Source organism: Ammospiza nelsoni, chromosome 16 (genome assembly GCF_027579445.1).
Source record: "Ammospiza nelsoni isolate bAmmNel1 chromosome 16, bAmmNel1.pri, whole genome shotgun sequence".
NCBI classification, from domain to species: domain Eukaryota; kingdom Metazoa; phylum Chordata; class Aves; order Passeriformes; family Passerellidae; genus Ammospiza; species Ammospiza nelsoni.
The window spans coordinates 7,903,229-7,926,448 of NC_080648.1; the positions used below are offsets into that span (position 1 = coordinate 7,903,229).

At 39.2% G+C, this 23,220-nt stretch overlaps 1 protein-coding gene across 1 annotated transcript; it reads right to left on the bottom strand.

Moving 5' to 3' along the window:
* Window positions 1–242: 242 nt before the first annotated feature.
* GABRA6 (gamma-aminobutyric acid type A receptor subunit alpha6) lies at window positions 243–21,063 on the bottom strand. Its single transcript, XM_059483336.1, has 11 exons — window positions 21,026–21,063; window positions 20,790–20,908; window positions 20,459–20,526; window positions 18,995–19,215; window positions 18,814–18,896; window positions 18,066–18,209; window positions 17,493–17,645; window positions 17,260–17,412; window positions 14,029–14,288; window positions 5,196–5,456; window positions 243–293 (listed from the first exon to the last, which is right to left on the bottom strand). The coding sequence occupies exons 1-11, from the start codon at window positions 21,061–21,063 to the stop codon at window positions 243–245; spliced, it is 1,551 nt and encodes a 516-aa protein (XP_059339319.1).
* Between the last annotated feature and the right edge of the window lie 2,157 nt (window positions 21,064–23,220).

The window sequence follows — 23,220 nt, forward strand, 5'->3', positions numbered from 1 at the left end:
TTTGACAAATAATTTAAGAAGAACTTCTGTAGTACAATCATTTTAAGAAATCTTAAGAAAATATTAATTAGATCCCTAAGAAGTTTGCAGCTCCTGATTTTTCCAGAGTTTGCATCCAGGTAATGTCCAATAAAAATACTCCCTGTTTGAAAACTGAGATCACCTGTGGACAGACAAATCCTTTGAAGTCTCTTCAATGCTCTGTGACCTTGAGTGATTTCCTTGAAATCCTGAGCTGTTCTTCAGTTGGACTGAGGGTCATTTCGAAAATGCATTGCTGAAGGTTCAAAAAACTGGAAAAAAAGTTTAGAGGGATTTAAGCTGTGGCTTGTTAACCACTTTTTGTAACAATTGAGTTAACCCACAAACCCATGTTATTTCTAACTCTCTCAGCAGACTCAAAATAGAACTGCACTACAAGGAGAATCCTCTTAGAATTTGATGCTCATTACCTGGATCATCAAAGCTCAGTTGTTATGCATGTATGGCACTGACTGTTCCTCTTAACCTTTATTTTTCCAGTGTTTAAACTGAAAAATGATGTAATGATATGCACTACAAGCTTTATAATACCAATGTACTGAAGCTAAATATTTTTCCTGCTCTTGTTTCTTTATTTTTTTCTTCCCATCTGACATCATTAGCATCTTTGACTTATTATGTAACTCTTCTCCTGCCATCCTGCTATGTTCTCTGCATCCAAATAATATCCAGGACTCAGCAACTTTGGTCCATTCAATGACTTTGTATCTTCCTGCGCTCCTAAAAGCTGCCTCTGCTTCTTTTTCTGGATTTATCATCAAAATTTTAACATCATCTCCTTATCTAGCTTGATTCACTCTATTATTCCATGTTTTATTACACGAAAAGTTGTAATATAATGTTACATATAAAAATTAAGATAGATAAATTTAGAAATAAGGTGCATAAGATGATGTGGCAGTGGCATATGCATTGTGGGTTATGTGGCAAAGGTAGTACTTGCTGCTCTTTAAAAGGGGGCTCTTTGCACTCTAAATCAAGCAAATTTTAAAATAAACTAAGTGTGCAATTCATCTGCCAAGGTCACTGTCATAAATTAGTATTCGGCTCAAGGACTTAAGAAGATTTAAAACAGAAAACAAAGCCTAAATATGCTGTATGACAAAGTAAAAATCTAGAGTATCTTTTTCATTTGTCAGAAAGGTTTGCTCTTCTTTCAAGAACTTTTCTATTTGTCAAATTTAGACAAATGTGTCTTTTTCATTAATGTTTAGAGCTTCTTGTGGGTGGCAGATATTGCTGTACCCTACAGAAGAACATGAACCATAGAAATATGCCAGAGAAATGTTCCATCCCCCATGTATAAATCATGGGGATGCTACATCCTCAAACTTTCAACCTAATTTAATTCACCTTACATAGAGAGGGACTAAGTCCTCTCAGAGTAACTCTGATGCTTTATTTTTTCTGTACTATAAATAGCACAGTGATATCACTATAATTAGTATCTGTAGCATTAACTTATAAAACCTTTTGAGAGAAAAGGGACTTATCTTACAAGTATCTTACAGCATTTTCTGTGGTCTGAAAACTAGCATCAGTTATTTTGTACATTCTGTAGTCCTTTTCTTATATTAAGTTCTACCAATATACAATCTAACCAAATGCAGAGAAAAAACTTCGCTAGTTTAATTAATTCCTTTGTTTTGACCAGTACAATTGATGCTCTGCAATGCTCTTGCTACTCCCCAGTGCAAACCCATTTACACTGAAATATCTTATGTATCAAAAGTTGCACAGTGGATGACTGCTATTGAATGTTTTCCCACTTGTTCCAATAGATAATTAAACCCTTTATTGAAATACTAAGACCAGAAGATGAATGTTATCCTCATCCATGTAAAAAAAAAAAAAAAAAAAAGCATTCAGGTGAATTCTTAATTTTAACCTGGATTTTTTTTCTCATTTTTTTTCTTCAGAGAATGGTGCTGTTTTTGATTTAAAATATAGAAAAACATTAATCTTGTAATGAAAGTTTGCTACTAAGCTTCCTGGTTTGCAAAGCTTGACTTGGTGCAGTAGGTATGGAAGTATAAAATACAGAGTTCAGTTTAAGATATTTTTGCGTCTGTCCAGTCCTGGCTGCCCTCCCTGTGAAGGTGGTGAGGGCCTGGCACAGATTACTCAGAGAAGTTGTGGATGGTTTATCTCTGGAAGTTTTCAGGATCAGATTGTATTGGACTTGGAGCAGTCTGGTCTAGTGGAAAGTGTCCCTGCCATGGCAGGGGTGTGGAATTCTATGATCTGCAAGCTGCCCTCCCATCCAAACCAGTCTATGATGACAACATTCAAATGTTTACAGGTGTACATTTTATTAAAAACACCTTCTTCTTTATACACACTTCCAAATCAAAAAATGTCCGTGTAATTTACATACTCTTAGTTTACATGTATAGTAAGAAAAAAGATGATTAACCTGAAGAGAAAATTATTAATGGCAGGGGGAGAAAAAGTTATCCAAGGAGCACTTTTGAAAGTAGTCAGTCCCCAAAGTTCTCATAAATCTTATAAGATACTGTACATAAAAATGGCTTTTTCTTTTCTGAAACACATTATCTAAGCCAAAGAAAACTGCTTAGTAGTGTATTGAACTCGTACCAAACAGCTCAGAAAAGAGCTCCTCATTTCATGCAGCCCTGTGTCACTACACTAACAAGGCTGCTCCTTCCAGCTGAGGCTCTGAATCCAGAACATGAAGCAAAAAACTCTTCTTGCTCCTCCTTCAAAGCCAAAGGAAGAGCCTGGCCAGAAAATAATGATAGGAGGTGAAAATGACCTTTGATTCCAGTGCTAATAACCTGCTTTTACAAACAGGGCCATGAAATGCCTGATCCATTCTCTGTGTACCTCCAAAGACAGGAGGTACCTGTTTGGTTTGAGCACATGAATTGCTGAATGATCTTCTGTGCTCCAAACTGCACTTACAAAAATCCCAGAGAGTTGCAGTACAAGAACTGGTATACTGGAAATTTGTCTATTTCAATAAATTAATTAGATTTTTTCCTCTTTTTGTTTTTTAACAAAAGTCCCATGAACTCAAAAAAGTAACTTAAAAAAGCTAATATACCTGAAATACTGCACAAAATGCACTTTTTAAATTGAATAAGCTGAATAATATTGTAACAACATTAAATCTGTTGAGCCTGAGGGAGCAAAAGATTAACTGCCCTTGAAGCATTCCATGCTTTATTCACCCAACTTTTGTATCTCCTCTCTTTGGAATTAAAAGCTTATATATTTTAATATAATTTTAAAGCAAAAAGAATCCTGGTTGTTGTAAGTAACAACTGGTGGCACGTTTGGATTAGAAACCTAGATTGTGTATATCACAATTATTATTAGTTCTAACTGAGTACACAGATGCAGAAATTTAATTTAGGAAGAAGAGCTTGGTCAAAATTTACACAATTGTTTAAACTCTTCATAATTCAAAACACCCCAGCTGTCAATACTGTTCTCTTTTCTAAGCCTTGCTGCTGGATTTCTGTTGTTCTGTAATGCTACTATCGAACATCATTTCTCAGCTTCTGACCATGTTTGTGTGCTTTCACAGTAGCATTTAAAAATATTTATAGTCAGCACTTAGTCCTAGATTTTGGAAGTATTTTAAAAGCCTGGTTCTAATGTTATTATTAATATACGAGGTTCAGTGTAAATATTTCATCACCACCAGGGGAAATGGCAAGTATGTTCCAAATATTTCCAGATCCAGAATGTGAATGGTTTAATCACTGGAGTCTTGGCAAGCTGAGGAGCTGGCCTCTAAACACAAGTTGTCATGATCAGACATGAGCTTTTCCAATCCCTCCTCTGAGATAAGTCATTTGCACACATAGTCAATATTTTAGCAGCAGGATCAGTGACTCTGGCACAAATGCTAAATTTAGCACTGGGCAGGGTTGGAGTGGCCAGGAGCTGGCAGCTGTGACCTCTTGAGAGACATCTGCAGGAACATTTGTGAGACAGTGTCTCCTACCTTCCTGCCCTCACAATTCCACAGAAGCTGCTTGGCAGCACACCCCATCTCTGAGAGACAGCATTTCCAGATCATATTGATAGCAAAAATCAGAGTCTGCTAGAGCAGCAGCCCTTCAGCAGAGGTGAGGTGCCACCATCAGCTGATCAGCACCGACTTGTTTCTTTGAACTGCAACATCTCTTGGCTGCCCACAAGATTTCCCTCAGCCTGCTTTACCTTTGATCTAGGAAATAAAGGTACAGCCTGATCCCCACTCATACCACATTTCTGTTTTTATTGATGTAGGGACTTTGTGCATTTGGTGCTATCTAAATACCATCATCTCCTAGCTGTCCTAAATAAACTAAATGTACCAATCAAACAAACTGCAATGTACAGTGAGATCCAAAACTCTATAGCAACGAGGGAAATGAATATATTTTTTACCAAGGAAATAGGACACTATTAACTTTAATTATGTAAAAACAGGAGAAAAATAGAGATTTAAAGCATTAAAGAATTAAAGTTTAATGACATTACTGACTGATTATTCTAGACATGCTCAATTTGCAGGGCACATGTCTCTTCTGGACCTCATAGATATCTAAAGGTGTAATCACTGTCTGCCTGATTCAAAGAAGCTTAAGAAAAGATTTTTCAGTTTTATTTGCATAAGACAGTATGATATATATGAAAAAAAAACAGGAAAAATGTATTTAAATGAACAAAACTAAGGACTCTTGATTCACAAACTTCATACTGCAGTTATTAATCATTTATAAAAACTTTTTGGGGAAACTTATGGTACTAGCTCCCTGAGAAAATCTTATGATAAAGTTCTTATCTCTTTCACTTCATGGCTTCAACAGATATTTCTAGCATTCCTTACAACAGCTAAAGAAATAGAAGATTTAATATCAGTTTGTTTGCTGAGAATGTCATCCTGTGCTGTCTTACAGAGCATTTTCTGCTCAGCGCAGCATGAGTTAGAGAGAAGTGTTTACATTTCCCCTCCTCAAACAGCTTTTCTGCATTTTACTGAGTGCTACAGCTGATTTTTTTTGATAAAACATTCTAGTGTTACTCAGAAAGGACTGATGAACTGAGTTGCAACAGTAAATGAACAACTGAAGTAATGCTGGGCAAGTAAACATATTACATATTATAGACAAGTATTCAGGAAATTTACTACTCACCTCCATAGTGTCTTTTGAAAGATAAACAACCCAGTACACCAGGTTGAATCCTGCAAATGCCACTGGAAAGAGGATCCTGGAATACTGGTCTATTTTACTTGCACCTCCAATGGCTGGTGGTTGTGGTGGGGCTGGTGGAGGAACAGGCAGAGGTTGACACTGGGATGCAGTGTTTGATATTATGCTGGGCTCAGGAGACTGCTCTGCCTGAGATGCTATGGAGTTCACTCTCTTCTTCAGGTTGGAGTTGGAGTCAGAATGCTGGGAAAGAAAAAAGAGGAAAAAAAAAAGGTGTTATTTGGATACAGAGTCTTAGGTTTTGTGACCTTTAGACTTCTTTCCACCTTTTAACTTAAATTTCTGGTTTTATTGTTGCTTCTCTGCTATAGTGCAATATCTGAAAATCACAAAAATAATGCATCTATACAGAAGGACATATATTTTTATGGCCTGAAGCTTTCTTGTAAAGCCATGAAAGAATATGTGCTTTTCACATTGTTAACATTGTGATAAGTGGAAGCTCCAAGAGAGAAAAAGAGAAGATGGAGCTAAAAGGGAAAGAAAGTAATGGTGTATCCAAATTGTAGTAGGTTGGTATGACTGAAGTGTGTGCAGATATGGATCAAGATTAAACCAAGCAGCAATATGGGCTGGCTCAGGTGCAATCTTCCTGGCTGAACCCACTGATGAGTTTGGTAAACACTGAATGGAGTAATGCAAGAACTAGAAAACTGCTGCACAAAAGGCAGTGGACTACCTTTACAGCTGCTGAAAACATGAATGCTGAATTGTCCTCTTGTTTTTTCCAGGATAAAATTTCATTTTTAAATATATCTCATAATTCCCACAGCACTTCCATGCATACAACTGAAGACAAATATACTCAGCTGCAATGGGACTATTTTTATTTTCATTTATGGTGAAATGAAACCAAATTACTCCCATATTTTGTGCAGCATTTGCAGCCAGGTCCAATTACTCTTCAGAAAGCTGTATTAAAACTCATGAAAATTCAGCCAGAACTCAGGGACATGTAGAGCTTACTAGGCTAGTGTGTATATTAATTTTGTACATCTGTTTTATTTGGGACCACGTTGCCATTATTTTACTTTCCCAAGATTAGAAGTGATAGAGTTCTTCCTTCCAGAAATGATTATGAACAGGAGCTACCCCAGGCTCTGAGCCTGCTCTAATGGATATCAATTGCTCACTTTCACAGTAGTGTCAAATAGGAGGAAATATTCAAAAACCTTGCTGCTCCTGCCATATCCCAGCATGGCCATTTGTGGATGCATGGCAGCAGCTCTAAGATTTATCTGATGGCTGAGAAAATACAGAAGGATGACGTGAGTGACTTTGTTTGTTTGTTGTTTGTTTTGAGATGAAGTACTGTAGTGTTCTGTTATATGGAGCTTAAGCCTAAAACTTTGTCCATAAAACTCATTTCCCTGATTATTGAGGAAAAATCTGGTGCAGAAAAATCACACAATGTACACAGATGTTCTTGGATTTGAATACAAAGATTTTCTGGTCAGCAGAATGAGATGACGAAATGACTGAAGCAGATGAGGGAAGTCTTGGACAATGTAAATAACTCCCAAAATAACAGCACGTACATCTATAGTGAAATGGAAGACTAACATTGGAATGATTTTAAGGTAGAAAAACGCTATTAGATAGGCAATTTCCAAAGCCATTCATTGGAATGATTTAATGACAACCATTCACATAAATGTAGCCTGCTGTCAGCATTTTTGGGATTTATCTTGCAGATTTCTAAGCATAGGAACAGATTTTAGTCAATCAGATAAATGACTGAGTCACTAAAAGGAAAGGAAGCATTTTCTGAAATGCATTTTCCACTCTTGTACTTGGGCCACAATTTCTAGATAACAGACTAACCTAGCACAGCTGGTGTCTCCTGGGTGACAGAATAGTTGTAACAGGAACTATCCTTCCAGAAGTCATCGTAACTGTCAGAGAATCAGAACAATTGACATTTCCACAACAGGATGCCAAGTTTTGTTCATGAATGAATGGACTGGTGTCCAACTAAAATTAGGGAGAGATGGATTTCTCACAGCTGATTTTAGTCTAAACAGAAGGTGAAGAGTTGAAGTAAGTTTTCCTTACTTCAAAAGGAAAAAGGTACTTTTTATCTATGTATTTCCCTTACCTATTGCCTTTTTCTTCCCCTACAACCAATCACCACTTCCAGTTTGCCCTCTATACATTATATGGCTGATATCATGTTGTGAATGGGTATTAAATAGCATTCCTGCTCTGTGCCTATCTGGAACACAGATGGTTCGTTTTGCATTTTGCAGTAACACAGCAAGCAGCAGACAGATTTAAATGGGGGATGAGCTACAGATGTGTCACAGAAACAGAAAGAGGGTTATCCATGTCCACTTGCACTAATCATAATAATAATAATCCCCCTCTATGAACAGACTGGCTGGCTGAGCCTGCCTTCCTGCTTTCACTCCACTTCTGTTCCATTTGCCTGCATGCCCTCCTTTGAACAGAACTGTACAAACTGTGAGGCATCTTGTTTTTTCAGTCTTGTTTTTCAATTTCTGTGGAATAATGACCTTTTGTGGACACTGTGTGGTGCCTAAAAATACAAGTGTTAAGGTGAATCTTGGTCCTTTTTATCAACAATATTCTGGTATGAGGCAGGTCAAATTCTACTCTGGGTTATTCAAGCATAAATCAGGAATTACAGTGCTGAGGTGATGGAGTTAATAGTAAGTAGAACAGATGTAGTGTATGGTCACTGGATGATGTTTAGTACTGAACATATTTAGAATATGGAGGTAGGAAAATCTTTGTGATCATTTGAATAAGCACTTGGAAAAGTGTAATCCTGGTTATTATTTTATTTATATTTATTAAATCTCATTCTTATAGAAGGGGGACAGCTAAAGTAGGAGGATTATCTCAATGTGATTTCATCTGAAGAAAAAACCCTGAGCTGTTCTTCTCACTGTCTTTAACAGTCCTGTGTCCCCACAACACCAAGCACAGGGTCAAACCTATTTTCTTCTAAATCCCTACTCAGGATATGGAATTCTAAGTCCAAATTTATCTCAGATGGGTAATGAGGATGTCTCTCAGTATGGGAGTTTTTTGTAGACCAGACTGCTGCCCCAGAACCACAACTCATATTTTTCATTGGAATTCACTGCTAAACCAAGAACAGGAGGCCTGAGGATAAGAATATAATTCCTTATTACAGTCATTCTGAACAGCAGCTACAGTAATTTGTCTACTGTATCTAGATTTAACTTCTCCTTTTGACAAAGATTACATACAATAACATCATGAAATGTTAACAAAACAGAGAAAATGGAAATGAATAGCCTATTTTGCATAGCTCCCAGAGCCAATCACTCAAGTAAGGACTGTTTTACAAGCAGCAAGAACAAGAAGCCTGAGGCACAGCACACTGTGTCGTAAGGAAATAATGGATTTTCTGGAGTTACTGAACCTTGATTCAGAGGTACTCTTGCACTCATGTGGAATGTTAGTCCCATCAGGCAATTAAACTTGCAGCTCTGTCTGAGCAGCAGTGACACAGAGCAGATTGCCAGGCCATTGTTTAATGTGAGACACCACCACACTGCACTGCTGTGTAGATGGCCTGTAAGGTACAGTCTGCCTTCTCACTGAGCTTTGCAGCCAAGCTACCTCATCCTCTGGAAAGCTCACAAAGCACCCTCATCCTCTCTGTAAAGCTCTGCTCTCGCAACCCTCCTCAATATCACTAGAAGCTGATTATACTCAGAATATCTCAGGAGGTTTTCACCAAATTTCTTGCCTTCCAGATCTAAAAAAATACATCACACATAACCTTGGAGTAAATAAAATTCTTTGTCTGCTCTTTCTGATTCCTTTGGTGCATGCTAACTGTGATTTATGAATGCACTTTGTTCTTATGTTTCTTTCCCTCAAGAGATTTCTGTAATTCATATTTGTAGAATTCTCTCCTCTGTTGCTTTGTACTGGAAATACATATTCTCACTATCAGTTTGGTTTATGATCTAACAGTAACATCAGTCTCTTATATATGCAACCCAGATACTGGCTAACTTGAAAAAAATGAATATCTGTATGTCCCTCCTTATCTCTCTTTTACTCACATCCTGCTAGCAATGCAGTAAAAAGAGGTTCATGAGAAAAAAACCCTAAAAGTTTAGATAAAAATAATGTGTTATTTTTTCTTCATAATTTATTTGATTAAAGACACTGAACTTTCCTTATATCGAAACCCACACACACACAAACCAACCTCGACGTAGAGCTCAGTGCCTAAAAGGCAGAATGCCTAATTAAATACATAACATTTTTACCTCTGCTCATTAGTAGATACAGTTTGAGAAATTTCAACCATTACAAACATGACAGCATGCTAGTGACTTATCTCCCAAAGGGGGAGTTAACCATGGTTTAGCCCCTACATCCACCAGTGTGATCTGCAAAGCCTCTCCTCAGCTTTTGAACAATCCACGTGCAGCAACCTCCAGCAGGAAAGTTCACTGCACTGTACAACATCACCTTTTGGCCATGTACTAAGGAACCTCCTTCAATACAGTGCTGGGCAGTTTCAGTATCCATCTCATAACTCAGATTCATTATAAACCCTAATTTGGACACTTTGAATGTCTCGTCTGTGGAATCTGATTTTAAAAGAAGTATATTGCAAATAATGTGTAAATGGCTATTAGCAGTGTCCTGCATAATCAAAAACTGAGTATAGTTTAGAAGTCGTTAATAGCCCTAGCTTCAGGCATCTCTTAAGGAAATTTAAATTACTTTTGCTAGAAACACTCAGGAAAAACATGCAGACTTGTTTTTATCATTTTTTACCCTATTAAAAGGGTTAAATCACTTAGGTTAAATTGCTCACTTGGAGCAGGGGAAAACCATGTTCAAAATCTTTCTTAACCTCCAGGAAAGGAAATTCACTTTTCTCAGAATACAGCAAAAACATCAAGTGAAGGTGAATAAGGGGAGAGGCTGTTACCTATTACTTCAAAGCCATTTTATTTTGCATGGAAAAAATCTAAAGACCTATATAGGCAGGAAGCATAACTGAAAAATACCCAATGCCCATTGTATTAAAATTGCTGTCATATAAAGCAGATCTGCAGTAAGGAGAACAGAGGCTGGAACCCTGGTCATTCTCTTTTCAAAGGGAATGAGCTATGGTAGAGTTTCTTCATAACATTTATTTGTAGCATGCCAGATAAAACATATAATTGGCACAGAGCCTCTCTGCTGTCAAAATATGTTTTTACATTAAACAGATTTAAATGTTCAAAGCCACATTTGGCTCTTAAATCTATCAGTGTCTGCCCATATGCTTTTTCCCTATAATTAAATTTACTTTATTTTATTCTCACTAGCCACCTGAAAAAAAGTTGCTGGGATTATGTCTCAATGTTGTCAGTGAAGACCTTAAAGCATATAGCTGTTTCAGGGTGATCCTAAAGGGCGGTTGGTGATCCAGATAGAAGTATTCTGCTACACCAGGATGCTCATTAAACAAACTCAATATATTCTGACATAATTGTAGGAAACTAAATCCTCTATACCAGTGACAGCTGTTCTGCAGCTGGCCAGGTTAAAGGGAATAAGAATCCTTTCCTGCCCAAGCTGTGTTGTTTTGAAACACAAAGCTGGAGGGAGAAGGAAGCTCTCCCACAGGTATTGCACTGCTCTGTGCTGATTTCTGTTAAAACATGAGGACTTGGAGAACATAGCTGTGAGCAAGCTGTTACAGGGTGGTAATCTTTTGTCTTTTACATGTAGCCTCTCACAGGGAAAGGATGTCTTTTGATCCATGGGGTTACTCCCTGACCATCCCACAAAGCATTTCTGCAAATAGCGTGCTCCACACAGTACCACCAATTCCCTTCCCCTGAAACTTCCAGAACTGGGATCTCCCTGGGAAAAGGAAGCCATCAAGAGGAATGCAATGATATAGAAAATATGCATTTGAAATGGATTTAAAAGCTAAATGCCATCATGGTTTTATATGTGCATGTATAGGATGTTTGGGTTTGACATGTTAAGCCAGCTTGGCCACCGCAGGAGTAAGAACAGGTTTGTGTCAGGGTCCAGATGAAGGCTCAGCTTGCTGCCCTCGTGCTCTGCAGAGGAACACCCAGAGTTTTGTATTTCACACAGGGACTGCCTGCAGCTGATGGAGAGAGCAAGCCAAATCCTGCTCTCAGTTAACTGAGGTAAATAGAGAAGCTTTCCTGGAGCCAGCCCAGGCCTGCTGGGCTCTCAGCTCTCATACTGACCCCACCACAGTTCAGTGGCTGCAGCATTTTCTCCTGCTTTCATTCTACACTAGAGCAGAATTTTGGTCTTCTGACATATTTCTTTTCTGAGTGTACAGGTTTTTTGGCTAGATGATAAAAACCTGCATGAGAGACTTTAGTTTATTTGAATCAAATTTTAAAAAATATTAACTAGACTGAAGGGGAAAAAAGGCTGCTTAATATTTTAATTTTTTTTTTTTCAAAAAGCATTTAATCTGAAATTAAATATATATGTTCTGTAGATATGTTTATCTTGACTTTGGGCCTCACTCTAGCAGAAAACTGAGTATTATGCTGTGTGCCTTAAAAATATCTGCCCTAGGATCAGTAATGCAGTTATAAAAGCACAAGGCTCAGTAAGAATGACAATCCAGAGGAAATGGTCATACACGTGCAATCAGCCTGTATTAAATACACTGTCAGCATTCAAATTAGACACTTCAGGTCTGTTTCATATGAGATTATATCACTGACTGCAGTATATCTATGGATGTGTCAACATAGAAAAGTTCCTTCTCCCTTATCTCTACCAAAGGGAAAAAAAAAGGAATGAAAAAAGAAAAGCTTCTTAAAATCTGTTATCCCATAATCACTCCTTTTTCCCAGAATGCCCTTCTGGAAGGGAACCTTTTAAATCCAATAGCTAATTCTTCTAGAAATCTTTTTGACTACATCATCTTGCCTTCAGTTGTGAGTACCCTTTGTTTTTATGATCTCACTGAGGTTTGCTCTTTCTCTTACTGCAGTTCTCATAGAGAACTGATCCTGGGAGAAAAACGTGGTGGATGCACAGGGTTTGAAAAGGCTGTCTTGCTTTGAGCAAGATCAGGTCTGTAGAATTTTGTGGACATTGTGAGCTGTTTCAGAAACTGAGTTTACTTTGGGGTCTAAATGTTCTTGGATTTACTACTCTTCTAAATCTGTATGCTGTCAGCTAGATGTAAATAGTTTTCATGAGCAGATTGTTGCAGTGAGATTTCTAGATGTATATTTTATTCCTAGATTCTTTCTTTTTTCTTTTGTTGGTTTTTACTTGGAAAACCTAGTAAGTTAATATTTACAAAACAGGAAAGAAGGTCTTCAGTTTGCTCTTTGCTTTTTAAGGCTGAAGAACTTGATAAGAAATTTGAGCCTTTTAACTTCTCTATCTTTTATTCATTTGTTCAACAGAAATTTTATGTCTGGTGCCTACCTTGGTCTGCTGTGATTCATAGATCACGTAAATCTGGAGGAGCCCTATCATCAGGAACAAGTTCTTAGCTTATCTGGGCAGAAGCAGGAGATTATTTTTGGATCAGTTGTTTTCCTGAGACTGGGAACGTGAGGGGGTGGCCACAGTGGCAGTGAATGCACCAGCAGCACGTGCAGTCAGCCTAACTGTTTTCATATTGCTCAGCAGGGACTTTCCAGGGAAAACAAAAGTAGTATTTTTTGTTGAATAAGGAAGTTTGTGAAGGACAGGTCCAAGCTGTTGTTCCTCTTCAAGATATAGTAGTTATCAATATTTTCTTCATGATATATAAAACGAGGTAAACTTTTTCATTTTTCTTTTCTGATTGCTTGTCCTCCAAAAAAGAGTCAGCAAAACTTATCAACTATGATTTTAGTAGTTGGAAAGTACTCAAATGTTGTAACTTTAACTGCTATTTATCAGCAAATGTGGAAAAATTACTCTGTGGTGGGTAAGGTGTTGCCTTGGTATGGGCACCTCTTAGACTGACTCCCTTGTTCAATTATGGATTCAGAGGTATTGCAAAATGTCATTCAGATTGTTATTTCTCTAAAAATGGAAATCATGGTGGTAGTAAAACTGGTTTTGAAACAGGAAGGCCACAATGATAAATAGATGAACATATGCTGTGAGACAGCATTCACAATTTAGCATGAGATTTACAGAGTGAAATTTGCAAGCAATTCTGGCACAGATTTTGATACTAGAAAGACTTCCTCTCTTTTACGTGTTCCAAAATCTATCCTTCATTTATGTTTTTTCCCCCCAAAGCTTCCACCAACACAGATTTCAGTAAGGTAAGAGATGCCAAGTTTATGTATAGGCTAATTACCCATCTCCCAAATGGCTCACCTATGGTCTGTACCCTTGCACTACAGTGGTCCCACGATCATCTGGCCAATGCACATGTTCATTCCATTGAACACTGTCCCACAAATTCTGCAGACTTGCTGGGAACTACAGCTGCCTGACCACACTGCCTACAGCATTGCTCAGGAGAAGTATCATGGATAACAGTCTAATGGTTTTCCTTAAATATCTTGCCAAATAAACATCTCCCTAGAAAATCATATTGCAAATTTAAATAAACACTACAAATAAATGAAGTATTTTCATTTTCTGGAATCAAAACAATGTCTTTGATAAATAGACACAATCTGGTTACATAATCTGCTTCAGGTTAAGATCACTTTAATATTGTTCTGCATTCTCTACTTCAGCTGCCTGTTCCTATATGATGCTTATTATCAGAAAAGCAAGCAATTACCGAGACAATCTCGTCCTCTGCCGGTACAGTTGCTGCTGATAGTGCTGCTGCCAGTGCTGCTGCCCTGGCTGCCTTCCTCATTGCTCTCTGAGCCTGGAGATTGGTGAAGTAGTTGACAGCTGCAAACTCAATGAGTGCAGAGAAGACAAAGGCAAAGCACACGGCGATGAACCAGTCCATGGCGGTGGCGTAGGACACCTTGGGCAGGGAGTGGCGAGCGCTGATGCTCAGGGTGGTCATGGTGAGCACGGTGGTGATTCCTTGGAAACAGGAGAAAGAATGGGGGACATCAGAACTTGGCTCCAGCCCTGATACTCTTAAATTCATATACATGAAAAAAACCAAAGCACAGCACCCTTTTTGATTTTAGCTGTCATCCTACTTCCCAGCAAGACTCCTAAGTATTTTGTATCCTTAAATAACTCATGTGTACTGGATTCAGCATCTAAAAGGTCTGGAAAAATTTCCTTAATGCATTGAGGAGACTGAAAGATAACAACATTCTACATGGGACAGCTTCTTAGAATTGGATAAACATGGCTATAACAAAATCCAGGCTCAAAATCTGAAGGAGATTTTCCTTGGTGGGTTAGTAAGTAGAATGTTTGGCAGAAACCTGGCTTTATATATTGTCATTCCCCAACAGCGATCCTCTCTTTCTCCAGTTGTAGTACAAGACATGGCTTACAGAACCCTCACTAAATCAGGCAAATTCTACATTAAAAACAGTCAGAGCCTGATCTAAACATTTCAAGTAATAATGCTTTGGTCCCCTGAGCTGTTGTCTTTAATCACTGGATACATTTTTTAGGATTCAGTAAGAGTATCTTGATTTGAAAGCTCCCCTAGCTACAGATAGGGAAAGACAGAAAAGCTACTTCTCTAGAGCTGCTTATCTATTTTCACAGAGCAAATCTGGTCATGTAGCTCATGGGCCCCATGGTGTTCTTCACATGAATTCATGAATTTATTCTTTCTGTGTTGGAGTGTACAGCATTAATAATGTAGGAAATATACTTACTTCCTACTGCTGCCTGATACAAGCAGAAAATGCAAGAACAAACTCAATCATTTACATACAAGCCTCTGTGACTCATATTTACTTATAATTATGCCTGCTAGAATGTAAAAACTGTGGGTATTTAAAGACAGTGAGGTGGAGAATATCCTCTTCTATTTTCTGCAGTTGGGAAAGGGTAGGTGGCAAAGTGAAAGATGTTTTAATGTCATATTGTGATGGTCATGTTGAGTTGATGAAGCAGTATGCTATGAGTTGTGCTCAGAGGAAAGGATGCAGTGTCATAGCATATTGCAGCATCAGAAAGGGTGACATTATTTTCAGTTTCTCTGCAACTCTTTCACATGATGTGGCTTGCCAGCTGTCTGAGGTTAACTACATCCCAATGTCATTACTTATCACACTTTAATGAAATACAAATAAGAGATGGTATAGAAATATGTAGGATTCCTACTTCTCCCAAATCTGCCAGACTCATTTTATTATATGAATACAACTATGCTGAGATGCATTTCAATTTCAAAGGTCCAGAATGAACTTTTTGAAATGATGTGTGATTAGATTAGAATCTGTCCATGTGCTAGTTAGTAATAAAATAGATATATTCTGTGTCTGAATAAAAACTCACTGCAGCAGGAATTTAACTTAGGAATAGGTCTCCTATTCTTTTACAGATATAGATAAGAATTCTCTCCATGTGGAGTGAATATTGATGAAATGCTTTTCACTTTGGATAGCTACTTCATCAAACTGAATACCAAATTACAGTTGGTAAACTGCAACTGCTGATTGTTTACCCTTGTCTTTACATTTTGAACACTTCTTGGTAAGTTTTGAAGAATATGTTACATAATGCAAACACTGAAATCTGATAACTGACATCCATTTTGGAGGTAAACAAAGTCCTTGAATTATTTTGTGCTGAAAAACTGATTTAGGCACATCATTATTCTTCTACTATTAATATCTCTTCTCTCAAACTTAGCTTTCAGACTTACAAGTACAAATGAAAATTTATAATTCAAGTAGTTGCAAGATGATACATTTTAAACCTTCACCATTTTAAAATTTTCTTTTTCAGTGAAAAAGACCAGAAGTCTTTTTTTGTCATAAAGAATTTGCCCTCTTTTCCTTAGATTAAGGTATTCAGAATCCATGGGATTTTGAACGAGTCTGGACTTCAAATTCAGACTATGCCCTGGGAGAAATACAAATGGAATAAGGATTGAAATATCCTTTTAAAATGCTAACATCGCTATTTTCCACAGAGGTGGAGAGTTGCTTATTTTACTCTCTTCATAAAATTTTTTCTCAAGTCCATGTTAGTCTTCAGTACAACACCTAGGAGCTGTTATTCCAGTGTTTGGGGTATTTATATAATTATTACCAAATTGACTACAGACCTACTTGCACCCTCTTGAAGCATGTAGTTACCTTCCATGCCCACTATGTTGCAAGCATGTTTTACTCAAAATGTAGAGGACGTAACTCTACAATCCAGAGATGTAACATGAAGGAAAATCAAGTAGCATCATATCTGGATTATAAACCATATCATATCATATCTGGAGTACAAACCTCAGATATATATGAGCCAAGAGACTCAAAGCTTTGAGAGCATTCATTCAAACCACTGGAAAGAAAGAAAGAAAAAGGCCCTGCCATGCAGTATGGATGCCTCTTTCTCACTCTAACTTCAACCTGTGCTAGGGCCATTATTCATCTCACTGCTCTTTATCCATCTAAAGCCCTTGTTAGTTGTTTAGATACCTTTGTAACCAAGGGGAAGAGAGCACTCCAGGATGAGTGTTAGATGGGGTACCTTATGTCAGATAATAACTCCATTCCATTCCATTTTTTTTTTCCTTTTAAAGTTTTAACTCATATTGGTTTCATGAGACAATAAATCCATTGGAAAAAAAAAATCCTCTTGAAAAAATGGCATTTGCTTTGAAATTGTCCCTTTCTGCATACAAAAACACAACTGGAATACAATTAAAAATTGTCACAAACAAATCTGGCTACCCAAACATTCTGAGTCAAGAATTTTGACCCTCACAGGCAAATTGACTATCATTTCACTTTAGTATTTACTTTTGCTGACTGAAACCTACTAGCTGCCTTTCCTAATGCCCCCTAGCTTGCAGTATCTGATTGATCGAACAGATTCAATACAGTGAATGAAATGAATGACAAAAGGAAAACACAAATACCAGCCACGGTTCTTGCTGGAACAGATTCTTTGTTAATCCAAAACACAACTTGAGACAAGACGACAGTCATGATGCATGGAATGTATGTCTGAATGAGATAGTAGCCTATTTTCCTCTGCAGATGGAAATAGAGCAGCTGGAGTGAATATTCCCCTAAAACAAACAAGTAATGAAAGGAATGAATGAATGAATGAATGGTAGATGCTGAGCTCAAAGACTTTAACACAGCATACCAAAAACTGTCCTGGCTGGAACAGACTCCTTGTTAATCCAGAAAGACACCTGAGAAAGAATGACTGTCATAATGCAAGGAGTGTATATCTGAATCATGAAGTAGCCCATCTTCCTTTGCAAGTGGAAATAAACTGTCATGATTACATATTCACCTGTTAAGAGACAAGTATGTCAGCATTATTCTGGCAACATGTGAGTGAACATTATTGGCTTAAACCCAACATAATATGTTCAGATGAAATCACAGACCTCTTAGTGCATAATAAAAATAAGCTGCTTAAAAAAAGGTAAAGTGACCTTATGGAAACAGAGCAGAATAATATTCACTTTATGCACTGTTTTTACTGGGGTGGAGAGGTAGTGGGAATTCTTACGAATGTAATGAAAAAATTTTGTGTTTGATGGGAGGACTGTATTGAAAAGCTGTCTTTTAGGAGACAATGGTTAGAGTCTTTATAATAATTTTTTTTAAATGGCAAAAGATAAATTAATTCACTCTCTATTAAAAAACCCTGTAATTTATTATCAAGATGTTGCAAAACACCAGTAGTTTCCACATGGCTCCATCTTACCTGTGTTAGATTTAATTGTTTCACTAGATACAGTTTGTCCTATGAGGTCATACTGGAGAAGACTGGAAGACTCCTGAGGTACTTCTACTGAATGCAATGGTCCTTTTTTCCAAGTATAAATTATTTCACTTTTTGGATAAGCATCTGAGTAACAGAAGGGAAAATTACCATTACTAATTATGTATTTTATAAGCAATTGAAAAAATAAATAGAATAATCCCTTTTGTAGCTCAAATGCCCTCAGAAACATGCATCCTACTCCAGGAAGTTCCTAACCTCATTAATTACAAAATGAGAAAAAAAATCAACAATAAGAGAATGACTGAGGTGGGACCTGAGAGGAACAAGCTATCACCTCTTAATTTGTTATAAAACATACATATTGATTATAACAGCTCAACTAAATATTTTCAAAATTATATTACCACAATATTTCAAAATTGATTACCACATATTTTCAAAATTATAAGTAATATAGTAAATGTAGCAGAGGTTTTAATATTTGTTGAAGGACCAACTTTGACTACCAGAAGTGTAAGTATAATAAACAATAAAATATGCTTCAGCAGTCACACTTCAGTGGATAAATCCATGTCCATATGATTGGTCTGAGTCTCAGACAAAAAAGTAAAATTCTAGTATAAAAATGCAACTTAAAATTTCAGCCATGTCACTAAGAAATATCTTAGGATCTTCCTCTTGACCAAATGTGTTACTTTAACAAACTGAAAAATACAAAAAAACTTACAGCTTCCAAATTTCAGTGGACAAGCATGTCCATCCATTGGGAAATTCACCAACCTCATAGGACAGTCAGCATTAATGGTTAGTCTAGAACACACAGTTGTAGATAATGAAAAAATATGGTATGTAGGAAAATGCTGATAGCATCAAAAATACAGGTCAACAAAAGCAGGGCAAGCTCTCACCTCATAGTGTAAAGAATAGTTCCATTCTGCATAATTCTGAAAAGTTTGTTAGGAGTTGTCATATTGTGAGCAATTGATTTTTTTCCATTTCTAAAAAACGTGTCTGGTGTCCAAATTTTACTGACCATTAAATTGTTCAGTCTCAAAATTTCAGTTGGCCCACTAAACTTCAGCCTCTCATCAGTCCATGTCTGACGAAAGAAGACATCCATTGTGTATTCCTGTGGGAAATAAATAGGGTCTGACATCTGTGTGGGGGTCAGCAGTCCCAGGTGCCTGTGGGGACAGTAACTCCATGAGACAATTTAACACACATGTCAATGGCATTTCATTTACTGCCTAAACACTCAATCCTATTATCATTAAGTAGTTACTAAAAAAGTCATCCATGAAAACATATCCTATTTTCTTATTATTTGAAGAATATTTACAAATGAATCATTGAACAGATAATTGGACATGATTAAGGAAAAAAACTAACCCTCATTGTACTCTCATAGATACTAATTTAATTCAAAGTGACTGAGGTCTAAGGAAATACAAATGTCTCCCTTTCAAAGTGCAAGACCAAGCTATCAGTGTTTAATTGCCAGAAACAAAAAGACACGCTCGGTGACTCTTCTGCAGCTTCCTTTGGATATTCACAAAGTGAGGACTGATCTGAGTCACACCACAGTAGGATTATGGTGTCAAGTTGATATTAATCAATGGGACTTTTTCCCAAGAATTCTTAGTAATATTTTCACAACTCTTCAGAAAAGAGGCCTCTGCGGAAGTTGCTTAGGAAACAGAGCTAAACCTGGCCAGGGGCAAATTTTGTAAGAATGCCAGGTTATGCCTTCTCTTTGACTGATGAAGAGCAGTGGAAAAACTCTGGTATTACTCGGAGCCCACAGTTCCAGCCTGCAAACTGTTAGAGGGGTGTGCAAGTGCAAAAATAGCAGCCCAAGTCAATGTCTACAAGGAGAACAGCAATGCCATCCTCACTTCCATGACTTAATGTGTTCCTGGGGGCTACTGCTGCATAGACAGAGTCCACCCAAGTCTGAACCTCTCTCTACACAGACTGAGTGCACCCAAGTCTGTGGCTGCCTGAGTTTGGGGGCACCCAGCACGAACAGGGGCAGCTGTGTCAGCAGTGCCACCATTCCCCTGCAGCTGCTCGGTGTCCTCCCACCAGGCAGCGTTCTGCAGAGCTGGGCTGGCACACGGCGCTCACCATCTTCTCAGGGTTCCAGAGGCATCTTTTACCTGCGGCCGTGCCCTCACCTGAGGCTGTGTGCGCCCAGCCCCGGCTGGCGGGCCGGGAAATAGCTGTATGCAGCTCTGGCCAAACTGCTCTGCTGGGCCCTAGAGATTGTCAAAGAGATTAAGCCTCGTAATCTGCTTTAATGACGGTCAACTCAGATGCCACCGTAATGAATCCCGGGAAAACAGAGCAGGGGCGGCGAGCGGGGCCCTTACCATCTCCACGTCGGACACCGGCCCGAAGCTGGTCACGTAGATGTCCGTCTTGACTTCTGTCACGGCGCCTGCGGGACACGGAGAGGGGCTGGGAGAGGAGCGGGACCCCTGTTCGAGGGCAGCGGGACCCCTGTTCGAGGGCAGCGGAGCCGCCCCGCAAGGGCAGGGGCTGCAGGGCACGGCCAACTTTGCTGTTCGCCGCCGCTTTTGCGGCTCCGCCGCCTCCCTCCTATCGCGGGTGCAGGACGAGCCGCTCCTGCCCGGGCACCCGGAGCGCCGCTCGCCCTTCCCCACCCGCCGGCTCCCCGAGGGGACCAGGCTTCCCCGCTACCTCCAAATCCCGGTCGGAGCCTGTTGTCGTAGCCGTCCAACAACTTGTCGAGGATGCGGGTGATGTTTTCCGAGTAGAGGTCCGCCCCGTCGCCCTGGTCCCCCAGCGCCGTCCCCACGCTGCGGGCAGAGGCGAGTCCCCGTCAGCCCCGGCCCCGGGGGGCGCACGGAGGGACAGCAGAGCCCCGGGCTGCGGGGAGCCCTCGGGGGTCGGCGTAGTGGCGGGGGCTCACTCACCTCACAGCCACACACGCCCAGGCGAGCAGCAGAGCCATGCCGCAGGTGTGTGCCGGGACGCTCGGTGCCCTCAGAGCCGTCAGCTGGAGCCGGTGTCGGCGCTCATCCTTCCCCCGGGCCCGGGTGAGGCTCTGGCACAGCCCGGTTCCTCAGCCCCGGTGAGGCTCTGGCACAGCCCGGTTCCTCAGCCCCGGTGAGGCTCTGGCAGGGCCCGGCTGGCTCAGCCCGGTTGCCCAGCCCGGTGAGGCTCTGGCAGGGCTCGGCCCGGTTCCTCAGCCCCGGTGAGGCTCTGGCAGGGCCCGGCCGGGTTCCTCAACCCCGGCCGCTCGCTCCCGGGCCGGGCTGTGCCCGCGGCCGTGCTCGTCCCTCGGCTTCGCCGCCGCCGTTCAGCCTCATCTGACCGCTCCACGGGGGGAATTAGGGTTTGAAGGGACGGTGCGCGGCCGGAGAGCAGTGACAATAATCGAATAAGGCATTAGGGGAGATTAAAAGGAAGAAATCCACTGCTAGTTTTGGCATGGAATTAGCAGGGACCCGTTAGGAAATCTGGAAAAGCGCTGGCATCTTGCTGATAGAGATTATGTTAGAAATGGCCTCAGCTTTTATTATGTTTATGGTTCACAGGGAGATTATTATGCAGCTTCCACATCATTAGAACTTTAGGGGGGGGGGGGGGGGGGGAACCCAACAGTTGGCAATTTATTGGGGATTTTAACCTTTCTCAACAGTTTTCCTGTTGATCAGTTCTTCAGAATTGTACAGAGATGTCCAGTATGTAAACGTTGATATCTGGACATTAGACACTAAAAGTTGGTTCTGGTTCAGATTTCTAGATTTGTTTGTTTGTTTTTCTTTTTTATTTGTTTTTGTTAATACTAAGCTGTTTTGGAGGGTTACACACACAGATTTCGCTCAGACTTTAAACCAAGGCATTACCAGGACTTTTGTTAGAACTGGAACTCCTTACTTTTAAACCACTGGGATTATATATCATTACTAATTTTGTCCTGATAAGTACTGGCTGGGTCATTACTGTCCCTTCCTTCAGTAAGTGTGTTAATGTAGTCTGCCCTAAAGGAAAAAAGTTCATGCTGCTCCAGCTTTTTGTGTGGCCTTATTGCTTCTGAAGAAAACAGTGAATGATGTAACACTTATATCATTTAGCTGCACTCTAAACAAAGGAATAGGGTCCATTTTCTTTACATGGTAATACAGAGGGGCTAATAAATACACCAAAATAAATTTTTTTCGTATTTTGTTGCAAAAGCCTAATTTTCTCAGCTCCTAAGAAAATATTTTAATTATCGAAAAATGTATTCACATGAAACCAGGAAAATCATGTATTTATTCAGGAGTAAAACTAGATTAAGACTGACACTGAGGTTCTGTGCTCAAGTTTTGTGTTTTAGAGAGATTGTGATGCTACAAAACCAGGAGAATTCAATAATGTAATTAAAAATACAAGATACCCTCTGTCACTGAGTCCCTTTCCCTTTTGCCATGGGCAGTGTTGTGACTTAATCCACATAGGGGGGCTCTGCATTCTGCCAGAGCTCCAGGTCTGCCTTTGAACAGTTGGAAACATGAGCTCATGAGAGTCCCTGGAAATGCTCTCTGAATACACCCCTGTGAATTCTGTGAACTCACCATGGGCTGGTGTAGCTCAGGATTTTTGTTAATATTCAGAACCACTTATCTGCATTAATTTATTCATGGACAATACTATTGCATCTATGAAAAATCAAAGGTTTGTGTGAAATACTAAGTGGAACAGGGAAAAGAAGAAAAGGGAATTCAACAAATCACAACCTTCTGGGGTTATGTTCTTCTCTCTGGTCTTGATTAAAATCTACCATTTGAAACTTTACCCCATTTTTCACATATGTTAAATCTGAGACATGTTTGAGTTGAGTGCATCACTCTTCTCAGAATATTAAAACTGTACTTAGCATGTAAACATTATTAATATTCATCATTGTAAATATGATCACATTAATATTAAATATGAAAATACACTTGAAAGTTTAGGGCTCCTTACTTATTTTCTTTTTTTTATTTTGGACCCATTGGATCACTTTATTTACTTCTAAGCGTTCTATATTCTGTGTTTTACCTTGCATCTCCTCTCGGCATAATGTCCTGTTCCTTTTTCAATAAAAGAAAAAAAGTCTTGGCAAAATATTAACAGGAGTATT

Bases quoted from the DNA above. Each gene is read 5' to 3' on its own strand.
- GABRA6 (XM_059483336.1), bottom strand. From the start codon at position 21,063: ATGGCTCTGCTGCTCGCCTGGGCGTGTGTGGCTGTGAG. The intron at 18,897-18,994 runs GTGAGAGCTTGC...TGTGTGTTCTAG, and splicing joins ACTATTCTTTACACTATGAG to ACTAACCATTAATGCTGACT. The intron at 5,457-14,028 runs GTAATTGCTTGC...TTTCTTTCCCAG, and splicing joins CAGAGGACGAGATTGTCTCG to CATTCTGACTCCAACTCCAA.